The 19,300-nt window shown below is 32.5% G+C and overlaps 1 protein-coding gene across 1 annotated transcript; it reads left to right on the top strand.

The window, feature by feature from the left end:
* Window positions 1-643: 643 nt before the first annotated feature.
* On the top strand, window positions 644-11,154 carry LOC132804027 (uncharacterized). Its single transcript, XM_060817908.1, has 8 exons — window positions 644-1,439; window positions 4,668-5,772; window positions 5,954-6,229; window positions 6,376-8,229; window positions 8,320-8,894; window positions 8,993-9,133; window positions 9,233-10,208; window positions 10,301-11,154. The coding sequence occupies exons 1-8, from the start codon at window positions 724-726 to the stop codon at window positions 10,901-10,903; spliced, it is 6,246 nt and encodes a 2,081-aa protein (XP_060673891.1). The 5' UTR covers window positions 644-723; the 3' UTR covers window positions 10,904-11,154.
* The last annotated feature ends 8,146 nt before the right edge of the window (window positions 11,155-19,300 follow it).

Below are 19,300 nucleotides of genomic sequence, written 5' to 3'. Positions count from 1 at the left end.
TTTTGTATATTTACTGTGAGGCTCTAGTGAATTGCATCTTACTTTTAAAATAAGATTTTTCTACTTTGACCTTTAGATTCCCATTTAAAGGGGCTAAATTTTATCATATCATGGAATCCAATGGTTTTAAAAGGTAAATTCACTTTAAAGAACACAAAATGCAATTTATTTGGGCTTATATAATATATAGCTGATATTAGTGAGCGAGGAAAAACATTACATATCCTAATTATACTACTAGTATGCTTTCGAGGCCTAAATTTATTGTCTTTTCTTGATGAGTGCGCATCTTTCATCGTATTCCCATTTCTAAGTCAACGATCTAACAAAATTTCCACTTTAAAAGAATATAAAAATGCTGCTGATTTAATCACAGTTAAGGTTTGTATATTAAAAAAGTATGACAAGTTGAATATAAATGAAACAATTAACAACAAGACAAATACGTTAACAAAAGAGAGTTTTTAAATTATGATTAGGTAGAGAAATCACCAATTGTTAAGAGATGAGGAAGGTTTCCAATTCCAAGCCTTCTTCTTCCTCTTCTTTCTAAATTTAAATTAAAAAAAAAATTAAAAACTAGAACAATTAACAATTGTGTTAAGAGATGAGTAAGGTTTCCAACTCCAAGTCTTCTTCTTCTCCAAGTCGTCTTCTTCTTCTTGAATATAAATTAAAAAAAAATTAACAACTAGAGCAATTAACAGCTCATTTTGTTGAGAGATGAGTAAGGTTTCCAACTCCAAGTCTTCTTCTTCTTCTTCTTCTTTTGCTTCTTCTTCTTCTCCTCCTTCTTCTCCTCCTCCTCCTTCTTCTTCTTCTCCTTCTTCTCCTCCTTTGTCTTCTTGTTCTCCTTCACCTGCTTTCGCTTGTCCTTCTTCTCCTTCTTCTCCTACTTTGTCTTCTTGTTCTCCTTCACCTGCTTTCCGTTGTCCTTCTTCTTCTTCTCCTTCTCCTTCTTCTTCTTGTTCTTCTTCACCACGGAAGCATGATGTCTTTCTTAGTTTCAGCGGTGAGGACACTCGTAAAAGTTTCACAGACCATTTATACAAGTCTTTGAGGGATAAAGGAATTTATACCTTTAGGGACGATAACGAACTTGAAAGAGGAAAGGACATCAAACCGGAACTTTTGAAATCGATTGAAGAATCAAGATTTGCAATTGTAATTTTCTCCAAAAATTATGCTTCATCGACTTGGTGTTTGACTGAGCTTGCTAAGATTGTTGAATGCAAGAAAAAATTAGGTTTGATTGTTCTTCCAGTTTTTTATCACGTGGAACAAACAGAGGTAATAAAACAAAAGGGGGACTTTGGAGAGGCCTTTGATAAGCATAAACCAATTTCAAAAGACGAAATCAAGAACGTCAACGAGTGGAGGGAGGCTTTGACAGAAGCAGCCAGTATATTAGGATGGCATATCAAAGAAAAGGAAGGAAGGTAATTTCACTTTTTATCATTTAACCCATTTGCTGCTTTTAGAAAATGAGAAGTGGAAATACTTGTTTTTCTTTTTCTTCTTTAATCAACGTTATATATAAGGAAAGGGAAGGGAATTTCAGTTAGGTTTGGTGGAACCCAAGATTCAGGAAGTATTCCTAGTTATTTTTATCGATCATTGATTAAGCCTACAAATACACTTAGGTTTTAAAATCCTCCTCCATTTATTAAAAGAAAAAAAAGATGCCAATATGTTTGTTGGTTATCTTTTCCTAGGTATTTTAAAATTTGTAGATAAAAGTTAGGGTTATTAAAGTTTAGATCCCCTTTGTATTACCATATCTGGTTTGGTAACGCGTTCAGTTTTTGTTTATGGTTTGTTTGGTAACGCTTTCAATTTTATTTATGGTTTCTTGTTTATCATTTTATTTTAAAAAAAAAATAGCAACCATTTTTTACTTTTTGTTTGTTTGTCTGTTTTTTTTTTTTTTAATATAAAAAAACAAAAGCTTGTTAGGTAAACCCTTTCTTTTTCCCTTATTTATTTGTATTTCTTTTAATAATTTTTATAAATGAAATTTACATTGATCCATATCCAATGAATGTCAAACACCAAATTTTAACCTGTGACCCACAGTCTGAGAGGAACCGACCCTTAGTGCTATTTAGGTAATCCCAAGTCCTAGAATAGTTCAAGTGGACCAAGTTTTCTATGCAATCTAGGCGGTCATGAGTGATTTGGTAATCCTAGTCTCAACACCATCTGCGTGGACCTGGTCTTACAGAAGTCAAAGCTGATCTAGGTCTCAGTGCCATATGGGTGGTCCCGGCATCATATGGGGGTCCTGCGGTCTTTATGCTGTCTGGGAAGACCGGGTCCATGCATTGTTCGAGTTGTTCGGCCCTTCTTGAGTCGCACATACGCTTAAGCAACTCATGATTGACTCGGGCTTGGCTTGATAATAGCTCGCTCGAACTTTACACTTAAAGGAAACAAGTCAATCTTGAACAATAAACAAAACTCTTGAATCAATCTTGAACACTAAATTAAGCTTACTCAGCTCATGAGTAGCTTGTGCAGAGCTTAAATTTGTTATTTATATGAATTCATATAAATTTTATATTATGAATTTAAACTCATTGTATATTTATAATAAAAAAGACACTGTTTTTTTTATATGTTTAATATATAACTTTTTAAAAAATCAATAAATTCATCATACAATTAATAGATTAAATAGAATTTATTAATTAGTTAATGTTATAATGTTTATTTTAATAAAAAAAAGTTCTCAAGTTTTTTAATTTGAATGAGTCAAGCCAAGCAAAGTTTGAGCTTATCATGAATGTTATTTCACATTTTTGTGAGTTTGAGCCATGCTTGAGCACTTTTAAAATCATGTAAGTTAAGCTTGAAAATAATACTCAGCTCTACTTAGCCGATTTACACGCTTAGTCCCTACACCATTTAGGTGGTCCTAATCCAAATGTCGTTCGGGCAAATTTCTTTCCAAATGCCATCCATGCTATCTCTGGTCTTGGCACCATCCAAGCTATCTGGATCCTAATGTCGTAAGGGCGATCTAAAATCTTAGTGTCATCCATGCAGTCCCAGATCCCTATAGCATCTAGGGGTCTCGTTTCAGGACCCCTTTCGAAATTGCCTACCAGAATCATATGATGATTCTGATTAGGAGAACTCCATTGGAAATTATATAGAAAACCTTATAGCATCTCCTTTATAAAGTAAACTATCCCAAATTTAACCCTAAACAAAAAATACACTTCTATACATTTATAACCAGTGACACCCCCTACTTACTATAATTCCACAATTTGTAGCACTTCAAATATCACAACATATATATATATATATTCTCAGGTCCATAGCATCATCACAAAATAAACAAAGACAAACTTAAGTCATGAGGAAATAATAAATTTTATGATAACATTAAATAAAATAAAATAGACATAAGGAAATAATACTTTAATTAAATAACTAAAGTCATAACCAAAATTCCAATAACATTATCATTATCCAATTCTAGTATAAATACACATGTTATATATATATATATGTATATGAATATGTATACAACCTTTCAAAATTTCTTAATATATAACTGCCCGTAAGCTAGATAACTTGCCCATAGGTTGAAATACCTGCATAGAGGTTGAATAACCTACCCGAAGGCTAATATGTCCAAATTCAATCCTCCCATCCAAGACCATATAACCACTCCCCTTGCACGATATCAATAAAATGGGCAAACATATGCATGTATATATATACATAAATGATTATTTCCTTACATATATATATATTGGGTAAAAAAATTTGTATTATTAATCACAGGATATAATAGCAATTTTAATTTTAAAATCCTGATTATGTCAAAAAAAAAAAAAAAAAAAGAAATTGAGAAGCTACTCATGGCTACTTCTCAAATTCTAGCTTTTGAAACGAGTATAACATTGAAGAGTTTAAAATCTATAGGTTTAATGAATACTACATTTAATGAAAAATGAAAAATAAAAAATTCTCTCATAATTCAAAAGTGGAGGTTTAAAAGAAACCTCAAATGCACGTTAAAAATGTTGCCTGCTTCTACACTTAACAATATAGCAAATAGAAAAACACTAAGGCCCGTTTGGATTGATTCAAAATTAGTGGAAATTTGAGCTTCTTTAAAACATAGAACTTTTCTAGTGTTTGGGAAAGTATGTGGACCCATGGAAATCAAATTTCCAAGAAACATAGAAAATAGGGTGAAAAGTTACATATTCTCACTAAAAAGATGTCAGTCTTAAATTTTCAGAAAAACTTACTTTATATATGGCTTTTTAAAGACAAATTTATCCTCCATGTTAGAACATAGATAAAATTAATTACTTCCATGCCTAATTTCCATTACTAACCAAATACTAATAAAATAAATTTCTAGTATAAGTAAAACTTATTCCCAAGAAAATGATTCCTACGATAAGCTTTCTTAAAAACTTTGACACTCCCTAAATGGGGCTAAGGATAAAATATTTTACTATAGATTTGGTTCTATTGAAACTCCTTTCTTTCGTAGTGAATATGCAAACCTACTACAGTATTTCCAAAAAAATAAAGATGTATTTTCCATTTATATCAGTTAATGCATTATTTATAATCAATCAATAGTTTAAAGAGTTCAATATACCCCAATTAAAGGTCTATAGTGTCTATTTTTCCAGGTATGAGACGGTTGATATTGAGGAAATTGCTACATATGTTTCAAGAGAGTTGAATATGACATTCTCACTCAGTAACAATGACCTTGTTGGAATGGATTCCCACATAGAAAACATGCGTTACCTATTGAATATTACGCAACTAGATGATGTTCGCACAGTGGGGATATGGGGCATGGCAGGGATTGGTAAAACCACTATTGCTGAACAAGTTTACAAAATGATTTCCAAAAATTTTGATGATTGTGCTTTCATATCCAATGTAAGAGAGAAATCTAAAAAAAATGGTATGGTCAACTTGCAAAATCGTCTCTACAAGTACTTATTGAAAGAGGAAGGAGATATACAAAATGTTGAAATGGGAAGAAATGTGTTAAGGAACAGATTATGTTCTAAAAGGGTGCTCATCATTTTGGATGATGTTGAAGAATTGGAACAAATAGAAGATTTGGTTGGAAATGCTGAAGAACAACATTGTTGGTTAGGTCCAGGAAGCAGAGTCATTGTGACAAGTAAGGATAAGCACCTGTTGAAAACATATGGAGAGGATAACATATACAAGGTTAGTGATCTAACTCATGATGAAGCTCTTCAGCTCTTTTCAAGGAGAGCCTTCAAGAGAAAATACCCTTTTGGTGATTTCGTAAAGTTGTCTCACGACTTTGTTGACTATGTTGATCATCATCCTTTAGCTCTTAAAGTCTTGGGTTCTTTCTTGTTTGGAAGAAATGTGGATCAGTGGTCAGACACATTAGTTAAACTACAGAGAAATCCTGATAGAAATGTTACTCGTGTGCTTCAAGTAAGCTACGATGGACTAGATGATGAGCAGAAGAAAATATTTTTGGACATAGCATGTTTCTTCAAAGGAGAGGAAGAATATCGGGTGAGCAAGGTATTCGAAGGTTGCGGACTTCATTCAAGGACTGAGATAAGATTGCTTATTGAGAAATCTCTTATAACTATAGTAAGAAATAAGTTATGGATGCATGATTTATTACAACGATTTGGTCAATACATTGTTCATGAAAAATTCCCTGACGAGCCTGGTAAGCGCAGCAGGATATGGTTTCATGAGGATGTATGCAATGTACTTGTGAATAATACGGTGAGAAATCTGATTGAACTTTTGTCAATATACTATTTGTATCAAGTATATTACTTCAGCCATATCTTACCCTGCATACATCTCAGCATATAAATGTTTCATGTGTTATGAATGTTTGAATATAGGTTTTGATATATTTATGGTTCAAGTATCTTGAAAGTCATCCATTGTTACATTATAGGGAACAGAAGCTGTCCAAGGCATATTCCTTAGTTTGCCTAAGAGGGAAAAGCTAGACCTGAGGGTTGACCCAATGTTACAAATGAAAATGCTACGATTGTTGAAATTTCAAAATATGGTCTTTCCTGAATGTGTTGGATATCTTTCTAATGAGTTACGACTTTTGGAATGGCATGGATATCCTCAAAAATCTCTTCCTTCAAGTTTTTGTCCACATAAACTTGTTGAATTCAACATGTCTAGCAGCCGCATTGAACGACTATGGAGGGAAACCACAGTAAGAATATATACCTTTTCATGTTTCTGTTAATAAATTAGTACAATTTTAGTTTACTATCAGTCCTTTTGTTTTTTCCTTACTATTTATTTGCTTCCACTTATTCTATCTTTTTTTCTTTTCTTTTCTTTTCTTTTCCCACCTAGCATGATTTGCAGATGTTAATATCAATCAATCTTAGTAACTGCATGTACTTGAAACAAATCCCTGACCTCAGTAGAGTTCCCAATCTTGAAAGCCTTATTCTTGACGGATGCAAAAGGTTATCAAAAGTTCACCCATCAATTGGAGAGCTCAAGAAACTTGTTATGCTTAACTTGAAAGGCTGTGAATCTCTCAAGAATATTTCTTCACAATGCATCAGCCTAGAATCTCTTGAAATTTTTATTCTTTCAGGATGCAAAAAACTTACTAGGTTTCCAGAGATTGTAGGAAATATGGATCGTTTATATGAACTTCATTTGGATGAGACTGCTATAAAGGAGCTGCCAATATCAGTCATGCGCTTCGGTGGACTTACTTTGTTGAGTCTGAAAGATTGCAAGAACCTTTTGAAACTTCCAGATGAAATTTGCAGCTTGACATCTCTGAAAATCCTAGATATCACAGGATGTTCACATATTGAGCAACTTCCAAAAAATATAGGGAGATTGGAACAATTGGAAAAACTTGTTGCAAGTGGAACTGCAATGAGAAATGCTTCACCCTCCATTACGCTTCTGAAAAACCTTAAAATCCTATGTTTTTCCAAATGTAGCAAGGCTGCACATACATCATGGGATTCTGTTTTCAGTTGTTGTTTGTTGCCAATGGAAGAATCCATCCATTTCCAGTTACCTAATTCATTGCATGCTTATTTCATCTCTTTGACATCATTATGTCTAAGAAAATGCAATCTATCAGAGGAAGGGATCCCTGAAGATATTAGTTGTTTGTCCTCACTCCAACGTTTAAATTTGGGGGAAAACAATTTTGTGAGCTTACCAGATAGCATCTCCCAACTTAATCTTGCGGTTCTGTTTTTGGAGGATTGTAAAAGGCTTGAATGGTTGCCAAAACTTCCATTGAGTTTAACACATGCATATGTACATGGATGTCCTCAGCTGAAAAATTTAAAAGAAGAAATATGGACTTCTGATAGGGGATTCACTTTCATACATTATGAGAACTCCTACCAGATCGAGAATTCACTCATATCCAATGAAGAACTATTTCAAATGCTATACTCCAAGATCCTCGAGGCAAGTCACTATACTTCTTATGTCTCTTTCTTTGTCAATATATTTATCAATTATTTTTATTTTCTTTATATTCTTTGCCGTATTGGTCAGGATAATATTTACAATGGAGAAGTTGAAAATTTTGGGTTTGAATGTACAAGAATTCCTGAGTGGTGCAGACAACAAAATATTGGGTATTCAACAGGAATCCAACTTCCTCTAGAGGATACTGGTAAAGCTTGGATGGGATTTGCCACATTTGCTGTATTTCAATTTCAGGAAGGTGACATCTTGCGTGGAGATGGAGAGTTATCTGCTTGTTTTCATTTTGATACCAATAAAGGACATCTTGGATTTGAGCATTTTGACATGGAGAATCGCCAGATTTCAGGGGCTGGACCATATGGAGTCTGGATCTATGTTCCACGAGACAAATTCGGGCAAAATTTGAACAAAGCAAGTGACGTTGCAGCTTCAATTTCAACGCATGGATCACATATAAATGTATATATGTGTGGAATGCATATAGTATTTAATGAAGATATGCCAGACTTCTGCAGAAAAATAGCTCAGCTACTAAATGAAAGTACATTCCTGACATATAAAATTATAAGAAAACCAATGGTGGTAGCAAAATTTGAAACACCTAGGGGTGCCATAGAATTTCAATCCTACCCACTTAAACGAGTCAGAGAGGAAAACTACAGAAGTAACACAGAGTCTGATTTAGACAGAAAGACGACAAGAGATCTACAATGGTTGGTTCCAATACTTGTTCAGGTGATGACTCTGACTCTATTTCTGTTTTTATTTGTGCCTATGACTGTCTAATGTCTATTTATCTTTTTCAAACTGGTTTAAACTTTTCAGCGATGCTATGCACATAACTATTGTTTCGCTTTTCATTTTCCTCTGAAAGCGTTTCCGACATGGTTCTTCCATCACAGTGTGGCTTCCTCCGTAGTTTGTGATGTTCCTATGAACTTATTTGATGAGAAGCCATGGGTAGGATTTTGTCTATATGTTCAACTTACTTGGCCTAACAATTATTTGGATTCACAAACTCCACTGCACCTTGGTTTCCAATTTCAAGTCTATGGAGATGATGGTGATATGTGTACAATTGAGTATACTATCGCCATTAAACATAAACTTATATTATTGACCATGCCCCGAGTTTATATCAGAGCAGTGTTGAATCAATGTCCAGGAGTAAGGGCTTTGTTTACAACGAGTAACCCAGATGTAGAGGTTGAACTGTGCGGGATCAGACCAGTAAATGAGCAAGATTTGGGAAATTTAATTCAACTGATAACTGACATCACTCTAAGTAGCGGTCATTTTTGCTATGAAGAATTTGGTCAGCTTTTTGAGGAATCCCCTAGTGCAGTTGAATTTGTTGAGCCCAAAGTAGAGATACCTATCGATTTTGATTATTATGAAAGGCAAGTTTCATGCAACTATATTTATTATGATATGCATTCATAAATTCATAAATTAGTTCTTTGAGTTTGACATAATTTATAACTGTGGAATGTCACAGGGAATCCTTGAAAGAGATTTTATTAGGTTCTAAACACTTCTGTCAAGAATTTGATGAGCTTGTGGAAGATTTCTCTAGTGCAGTTGAATTTGGTGAGGCGCCCAAAATAGAGTTACCTATCGGTTTTGATTATTATGATAGGCAAGTATACCTACAAATATTTTAATTATGATATAAATTCATAAATCGATAACTTAATTCTCTTAGTTTGACATAAATTCTTGATGTGAACTGTCATAGGGAATCAGTGAAAGAGATTTTGGCAAGTAATAAACGCATCTCTTATTTTCCTTTTACATTGAGGGAAAAAGTGGGACGGCCTCGTTTAGAATCTTCCTATCAAGTAATTCCAGTATGCACTCCAAAAGAATCATATCCTGCTTGCATCAACTTACAGATTGTGGCAGAGAATGCACTTAAAGTAAGTGATCCAATAAAGTGGCAAAGAAGAATTGAGGAATCACTTGAACAACTCATCGAGTTTGACGTTGTCATTGCTCTCATTCTCAAAGGGCATATCATATCTGTTTTGAAGCCCTTTCATCCTTTCTCAAATTATAACTTCTGTTTCCCACAGAAGGAGATTCTGGATTGGTTTGAAGGTTATCAGGTTAAAGATCGAAGCATGAAAATTAAAGTACCTTCAAATTTGAATGATGATGAGAATTGGAGGGGGATAGCTGTTTGTGTTTCTTTTTCAATACATGAACATCCAACTATCATGCTCAACTACAAGAGTTTAGAATTCTCTTTTCAACTAAAATGTGATTTGAAGACTGAAGAACATTGTTTCCCGCCTGCCAAGTTTCTGACCAATAAGTTCAAATTCACTTGGTTATGCATACGCAGATTCATATGGTTAACGTACATACCAAGTAATGTGTTTGCAGGGCACTTGAATGAGAAAAACTACTTAAAGATTGTCATCTTTAATAATTGCCCTGATGTGGTTGCAAGGAATCTAGGAGCACGTTTCTTATACCAGCAAGATGTGGAAGAGCTTAAACAATCAATAGCCAAATGCTCGACCTCATTCTTTGATAATTTGGATCCTATTCGTCAAATTATGACTCATCAACACCATGAAAGCTTTTTTCACTTTAACCATGGTTGTTTAAAACATTTGGCTGAAATAGCTGCATATCGTGGCTTTGAAAATGAAAATCCATCTCTTGCAGCCAGGACAGAATCCAATTACCTAAGAAAAGGTGGACTGGTAAGAAATTTTATTATTTATTACCATAATTGATCTCTCTTTCTATCTCAGTCCTTTGTTGCTCATCAGAATCTACTTTTCATATCATACAGGAATTTGATCAAGACATGATATATGACTCATGTTTCCCACTTACTGAAATTCTAGACTGGTTTGGACATCAAAATAGTGGCTCTTCAGTGACAATTCAACTACCATCATACGTATATAGTGATGGTAATTGGATAGGATTGGCTCTATGTGCATATTTTTCAGACCTCCAACATTCAACTACCTCCCTAGATCAAGAATTTCATCTTAAACTTACAAGCCAAATTAAAACTGAGAAGGTTGGTGTAGAATCTCAGCATGAGTTTGAAATAACCAATGAGGAATTGAAGAAGTTGAATAGTGGAGAATTTATATGGGTGTCCTATATACCACGTCTCTGGTTTTCCGATCAGTTGAATCAATGCAGTCTCATTGAGGCTTCGTTTGCAAGCGGAAGACAAGAGTTGTCTTCCTATAAGTGTGGTCTGCGCCTTCTATACCAGCATGACGAGGAAGAGTTCAAGCAGACAATAAGCCACTGCACGGCCTTATTGTCTGACAGCATATCAGACAGCTTTACTCAAGAACCCTCGACAAGAAGAACTGGAAGGACAACCAAACAACCAGAACGAAAAGACAAAGGTAAACAAATAATTCTGCAATAACATCTCTGCCTCTCTCCTTAATCACCATCAGGCTGCAGCTGATAATTACACATCTCTGTTCTCAAGCTCCAATCTCACTGCCTTGTTCATTCTCTAGTACTGTAACTCTATGTTTGCATTTTATTATATATAATTAAAAGTTGTGCTGCTTAAATGTTTAATTTTATTGGTTGATCAGTACACCTACAGCTCCTTAGTCTGTCGGTTTCTTTGTTTCTCATTGTGATTAGATGTGAACATAACTTTGATTTCCTTCATGCAGATGATGTAATCATTTCACTTGCCATAGCATTGGAATTTATCTTATATTACTAGACATTCTGGTTTTGCACCATTTCTTGTTTTACTATAATAAGAAGGATTTTTGGTCCATGGAGTTAGCTTGAGTAATACTCCTTTATATGAAAGGATATATATATATATATTTGTAGAGAGAGAGAGAGAGAGAGAGAGAAAGAGATGTCATTATTTTGAGAAAATTGACAAGAAGTTGTACAGTCAGTAGTGAAATTATGCCTAGAATTAATAAGTTGTCAACCAAGTCATCAAAAAGATTGTCACTATAGTTTTTGAGCTAATATTGCCTCAAAACTTTGAGGAATCACTTAAACATCTAGCTGAGTTTGATGTTATCACTGCTCTAATCCTTGAAGGACATTTCATATATGTGTAGAAGCCTTTTAATGCGTTCTTGAACTACAACTTATGTTATGTTTACCACAGAAAGAAATTCTGGATTGGTTTGAAGGTTATAGAGTTTGAAAGCAAAGAATAAAAGTCGAAATACCTCCAAGGGGGATCGCTGTATATGTTAATCTCTTTTTCGGTAGATGAACATCCCATTGCCATCCTTGATCACAAGAGTATAGGACTCCCTTTTGGACTAGATGCCATTCGAATAACAGAAGAATATTGACTCCATCCCTCGGAATTTCTCACCAGAAAAGTCAATAGTAACTTGGTTATATATACGAAACTCATTTGGTTAACTGGTTTCGTTTCTTAACGCGATCGTTGTTGGCTCTTAGTTTTTGCTTTCCATTTTTAAAAAACCAAAAATAGAAATGCATTTGGTAACCATTTTCACTTGAAAAAAATAAAAAAATAAAAAAATGCATTTCATAACCATCTCTATTTTTCTTAATAATAAAATAAAATAAAATAACAGTTTGGCCTAGTCTTTAATTTCAGTCAAACTTGACTATCTAAACTTAACTAGAATCCAAGATCTTCAACATCGCCTGAACAACATTGGCAACCACCTCTACAGTGTCGGGAATAGTTGGACGTCGCCAGGATCCAAGACTACCAAAATGACAAAAGAACTTGAATTGACCAAACAACTCCGAGGCCCGAGACTCCCGGATGGTGCAAGGACACGGGACCATCTAGATGACAATGGGACCTGAGATCAACCCAATGGCATCGAAACTCAGGATAGGCTGGATAGTGCAGAGACCCGGACGTGGTTGAGACCTGAGAGAGCTCGCATGAGCTTGAGACCCAGAACGACCCAGATAGGACTAGGACCCGAGTTAGTCCTGGCGGAGTGAAGACTTGGGACCCCCGGATGGTGCAGGGACAAGGTTGCCCAAAAAGTGCCGAGACCTAGGCATATACCTGGATGGCTCTGGGACGTAGCTAAGTTTAGATGGTCTAGGACTCGAGACAGCCTACAGAAGGCGGGGACATGGGACTGCCCAGACAGCTTTGAAACTCGGAGCAGCCTGAATGGCATTGACATTCGAGTCCACTTGAACGACCCTAGACAACCCCGAGATCTGGATTAGCCCGAACGCACTTTGGGATACGGGATCCCTATGGCTAAAATTCAGTGTTGGACATTCAACCGATATGGATTAGTGTTAATTTCATTTATAAATTTCAAAGAAATATTAAAAAAAAAGATTACTATTACTGAACAATTTTTTTCCCAAAAAAACAAAAATGGTTGCTTTTTTTTTTTTTTCGTTTATAAATAATATTTCATTTAGACCTTGACTTGAGGTTTGGAGTAAATGCAAAAATATTTCTGACATTTTCAATAAATCATCCATATTCATTGGCGTTCATTTCTTTTATGTGGAAATACAAATTATTTTTATACCTTTAATAAAATTAATTTTTTTTCAAATGCCTTGTGTTTATTTTTTCATTTTGTGAAAATTAATTTTTTTTATGATTTTGCAAAAATCAATTTGAATTTTCTTTTTGCTTCCAAATTAATTTAAAGATTTGAAAGTTTTTTTTAAATCTATGTTTTTAGTTAATTTTGTTTAAATTATGTGTAATTTTTCAGTTAAAAAGAAAACAAAGTAATGTGATATTATCTATTTATTTATTTGATAAATTGTGATGATTTTAATTAGATAAGTCTTTTTAACTAAGTGATGATTTATTAAAAATATTTAACTAAATGTATCAAAATATATAGAAGTTCTTTTCACAATTCCAAAAAAACTTTATACAAGTTGTCTTCTACACGCTACCATTTAAATATATAAAAAATCTAAATTAATTTTATGTAATATTCCTAATACGTACCTAAAATAACCACAAATCATATAGTCCAAACTAAACAAAAAAATACACTCTTTTCGCAAATTGTTTGTAAATTAAACACCATTCCACAAAAATTGATAGTCGTAATTGGGCAATGAATCAAAATATTTTTGAGCAAAACTGATAGTTGCAGAATTTCCATTGAATTTTTTTCAGGTCAAAACTCTTTTATACAATGAATATTAATAGTTGCAATCCCAGCTAAATGAGAAACCTCTCACAATCTTAGCCATTATCCAACGGAATTTCCTCCCTACAGCAGGCAACCAATAGCTTTTCCTAACCATCCCATTTTCACAGGAGTCGTTTCCTTAATTATATTTATTTTTCATGTCTCTTTATCTCATATATGTATATATATATATATATAATGTCATTAGTTTTATTTTTTTGGATTTTTGGGAGATTTTTCTTTTTCTTTGGAGAAATGGGTTTTATAATTTCTCTACAATCTTTCTCCTTTGGCATTAACATTTTTTTTTTTCCTTTTAATGATTTGTAATTTTGTAGGCAACCTATAAGTATAGATTTTGGCCTTCTTCCCATATATTTGTCACTAGTTGCAAATGCGTACAATATTATGTTCAACCTTGCCCAACCAAAGATCAATGGGACATTCAATTTCACACAGTCGAAGAACCCAAAAGATGAATTTCTTTGAGTGCTCGAACTAAAAATTATGAACATTTACAAAGATGTTTGGTTGCATACTTATGAACACATTTAAAATTGTCATATCTGAAAATTTTCAATTGCATATTTTTAAAGACATTTAAATATTCAATTGTAGATTTTTGAACACATTTAAGACATTCAATCGTATACTTCTAAACACAATATTTTTAATAGTAATTTTGAATGGAATAAAATATAAATTTATAATATAGCTGTATAGAGTTTGTTTGGTAGTGTAACTAGATTTTCTCTAGAATATATTATAATTTTCATTTTATATTTAACTTAATATATTATAATTTTTCAATGTATTTGTCAAATATGTAATATTCTTAAAAAAGAGTAATTAATTAAATTATCATATAGTTGTTTTTCAAAAATAGATTATCACATACTTTAAATAAATATTAATTAAAAATATAGAATAAAAACTTTGAAGTCTCAAATTAATTATTGCAAAAAAAAAAAATGTAACTTTAGTATAGGAAAAAAATGATCATTTAGATTGCTGCATAAGAGAGAGAGAGAGAAAATGTCATGGGGATGTGAATAATTTATTAGAAATATGAATAATGTTTTTATATTTTTTCCAAATTTCATGGCTGTAAAAACAAAAACTGAGCACCTAACCAAATAACACCTATACAACAAGTTTCGAGCTTTCATGGTACTTGAATGAGCAAAGCTTCTTAGAGAGTAATATCTTTAATGAGTGTCTTAATCTATGTATAAGGAATCTAAAAGCATGTACAACGAACCCTTTATTTCAATTATGCTCTTTATTTTACAAAGTTAAACTCTTGAAATCACGTTCCAACTCATTCTTTATTTTTCCTATTTAAAATAGGAAATTGCTATAGTATGCAAACCTTTTGATGATGTATCCATATGGAGGATTTTGAATACGACATGTGCCAAAACTGAGGAGTTTTTTAAGGCTTTAACCTGTAAATGGAGGTAAAAGATTGTTATATATGATCATGAAGCAAAAAAGTGATCACACATATTGTAAGAGGTTGAAAAATCTCTAAAGAAAAGTGTTTTATTCAATTATCATTTTTAATGTGATACTAAAAAATATAATAGTGATAATAAAATCGTATACAAACAAAATGTAAATAGTTTTTATTACTATTAAGGCATAGTCACCACTATATAGTAGCAGTGAACATTGTTTGAAAATTCAATATATACGATCATCTTTTGAAATTGTAATATTATAAAATATAATAGTGATCACAAAATCATGTACAAACAAAATGTGAATACATTTTATTATCATAAAGATATAATAACCACAATATAGTAGCGATCACCATATATACTTTGTGTTGTATGTGCACCTAATGATGATTTCATAACGACACCCTTTCTATATGTGATACTACAATATGTAAATAGTGATCGCAAAACCATATCCTTAGTCTATAATATAAATGAGAAGAGCCAAACAATTTGGTCATGTTTTACTGTTCATAACGATTCAAAAACGACCATTTTGTCAGTATTTTACTTTCTTTTGTGCTTTCAGTTTGCATATCCATAAATACCCGTAGAGATCATTTTATTTCCTTATATTTAGACATGTTTTTTGGAAATTTGAAGAAATTTGAGGGTTGTCAACGTCTTTTTAAGTATCTACTAACTTTTGTATAGGAAGTTGAATATTTCCTCACCTATGCATTCTTCTTTCCTCCTTCCATTGAAGTTTGGATTCACCCAAAAAAAAAAAAAGAAAAAGTACTCTGGGATCTACTTCAAGTTCGCCTGGGTCATCTAGTGAGTGTATATTATATTTTATTTTTTCTTTCTTTCCTTATTTATTCTTCCCTCCTCCTCAACAATCCTCTGCTTCGTGGTGCTGATGATGGTCACCCCAGCGATTTCTCAGTCTCAAGCCTATCATGATTTTGCTGATAATCGCCAATTCTTTGGTCAACTATTCTCTCTCTCTCTCTCTCTCTAATGGGCTTTTCATTTTCCCCCAAACTCTATATTCTCTCCCTGTATGTCTGCAAGTCTGCATATTCATGTATACATTGGGTTTTTTCTGCTTTTCAATTTGGACCAAGTTTATTTATTTGTTTCAATTTTAGAGAAAATAAGATTAGGGTTTGTATTTTATTTGTTTGTTATTGGAAGTAGTGTGAACTTTTTAGTTGGTTCTGGAATTCAGTATTGTTTTAATATAGTCATTAACTTGGAATCTATTGGACATATTTGATAAGCTTGGTGAAATTGTTAAAGAATTTTGGGTTATGATTTATTTGATTTATGAATGTAGAGACATTGAAACCCCAAATAGTGTGATCAAGGTTTTCCATGCATTGTTGTGTGGAAATAAAATGCTTTTTGTGGTTGATGTGGGTTAACTTTTAGGAGGGAGGGAAAAAAAAAAAAAAAAAGACCAAAGTAATCATGTTGTAGCTAGTGTCTTGGAGTGGTGAAAATTGTGATTGAGTTTATTTTACAGAGTTAGTAGAATGCGTAGCTGTAGCTAAGCCATGCGTTTGGAACCTGAGCCAGTGGTGCACTATTATAATTCTATAATTGTAGTAGCATTTATGGTATCGAACAAGATAGACATGAAAATCTTCAGGGTTATGTTGTAAAAGGAACCAGTGTAGTATTTCTTAGATGGACTGTTAGACTTAGGTGTACCAATCTCATGCTTAACTTTTTGCCCCTTGATACATCAATTTAGACCTTTTTCTTGTGCCTCAGATCCAATTTTGTATTATGACTTTGGTATGTTTCCATAAAACTTTTTCCCTTTGCTTTTAAATTTAAGTTTGCAATAGTTGACTTGTCTTATGAATGTTGTGTATTGCTATAACCTATAGGCTTCACTATAACTGTGGTTTTCTAATTTAGATGCACTATTTAAGTGGAAAGCAAAAGCAACACTATTTTCTAAATGTTTTATCAAATATACCAACATATATATATATATATATATATGATATTGATTTGATCCAATATGTATAAAAAAAATAAATGTAAAACGAAGAAATAATTTATGTTTTGATGTGTATATAAATATGTGCATACAATATATATATATGAATTTCAAAGTAAATTAAAAAAAAATTAAATATTTTTGTTGAATATTTTATCATATATGATGTAGTAAATTTTTTCACTTTAAATATTAAATAAATTTCTATTAAATGGGCTGGGTTCTTTTTTTTTAATAAATAATGGGCTGGATTTACTCCAACTATTGCTTTGCATTAGCCTTTTATCTATTAGGTTAATTAAAATCCTTGAATGTTCCATCACATATTTGATCTTCAACAGTTGTTGTACTTGTGAGATCCACATTTTATGCTTCTTTTCGTATTTTTCCATACAGGTGTCAGGGGTTGTGGTATGGCATGCATTATGGTTATGATGACTTGCAGTATGGTAAGGATGGAGTTTGTGTGCTTTATGCAAAATTTTGGACTTTATTATTGTACTTCAGAAAGGACTTTGACTTACCATGTAAGTAGAGATTTTGATTTATAATATTTTAAAGCCTATTTCCTTGGTTTTTAGTATTTCAATGCCGTTAGCTTTTTTTCTTTTTTAATCTTTTTTTTTTTCAGTTTTTCTCTCCCTCTACTCTCTTTATCAGTGACTACAAAGAACCTGAAGATTGTGCTATTCACTTCAAAATTGGTAACTTTAATTTTTTTTCGTTCCTTTGTCTTATTTGATCACTTTTAGCTTAATTTCCTCGTGCATTTCAATTCTTTTGTGAGTTCATGAATTTCATTGTGCATGGATCTTTGCATTTTTCATTGCTTTTGTGTGCACGTGCATATGATTTATATTTCAGTTTTTCACCCAATACCACATATTGATATATGAAAAACCAACATATATTTATGTTAACAAAATGACTAGCTTATCTGCGTAGATTTACTCAAACATCCATTTTTTAAGAGCTCTAACAACTACCAGAGCATCCATGTTCCTCATTCTATAGTCTTCCTTTCTTTCATTATTTGCTTTAGAAATTGCAAAATGAAATGTAGCATATTCAACAACCAACCAAAATCTAAATAAAAAAACTTTTTATGAATACCATGTAAAAAACAACAACTCAATATAAATTGTTGGCTACAAAATTTTCACACTTGCTCAAGTGGTGGTCCTTAAAATTAAAATAAGCTTTCCTTTTTGGTATTCTCCTACCCGTCATGTCTCTTTCCCAACGTGTTAAAGACTTTCATTTTTTTTTTTTATCATACCCTTTTTTTTTTTTAAATCATTAAACCATGCCCAAAAACACGCATCAATTCTTCTTCTTCTTTTTATTCCCCATTATTATACTAAAACCATACTTACATAAATGTGCTTAGCATTCACATAACATCTAATCATTTTAAAAAGAACCACCCTCAAGAACCTGGCTTTAAGATTATTCTCTTGTTCTATCCTTAAACCCCACACTATTAGACAAACATAACTATACAAAAATAATAAAATCCATTTTCAGAATCGAACAATATATTTTAACTAACCCCAACATTCATTAAAGCTCTAAACTCATAATTAACAAAACGATCCCTTTTTCGGGTGGGAAAAAAAATAAAAAAAAAACAGTAAGAAAAAAAAGAAAAAAGAAAAGTAGTGGGAGAGCATGCAATCCGACAAGAGATCATGGTGGTCATTGTTTTTTTTCTCTTAGTCTAAAAAATAAATAAAGAGTCAATGACTATGTCATCTATAATTTAGTTATTTGATTCATAGTGACTTCATTTTATGTTTTTCTAAAATATAACATAGAAAAATGATTAGAGAAGTAAAGCTAATCAAGGATATTCAAGCTCAACAAAGAGGTTGGACAGTAAAAGTGGTAGTTATTGAGAAAGGAATGCCACGGGTTTCTAAATCAAGTCCAAACAAATATCAAAGATTAATCTTAGCTGATGAAGAAGTAAGCTTGTTTTGATAATATATTTATTTTGTATAATTTGTCTCATATATAACTCAATTTTAAGTCTCTTGTTTTTCTTATATTGGGTAATAAGATTCAGGCCGCAATATATGGTGGAGACATTCACATCTTCTGAGACACACTCATAATTGGGAAATATTATTATATTTATAATGCTTGGGTTAAAGAAATTGGTGCAAAATATCAGATTGTTCAAAATAATTTGCAATGGA

This window comes from Ziziphus jujuba, chromosome 6 (assembly GCF_031755915.1).
Source record: "Ziziphus jujuba cultivar Dongzao chromosome 6, ASM3175591v1".
Lineage (NCBI taxonomy): Eukaryota > Viridiplantae > Streptophyta > Magnoliopsida > Rosales > Rhamnaceae > Ziziphus > Ziziphus jujuba.
The sequence above is the reverse complement of the archived record's forward strand: the minus strand, read 5'-3'. Positions and strand labels throughout refer to the sequence as shown.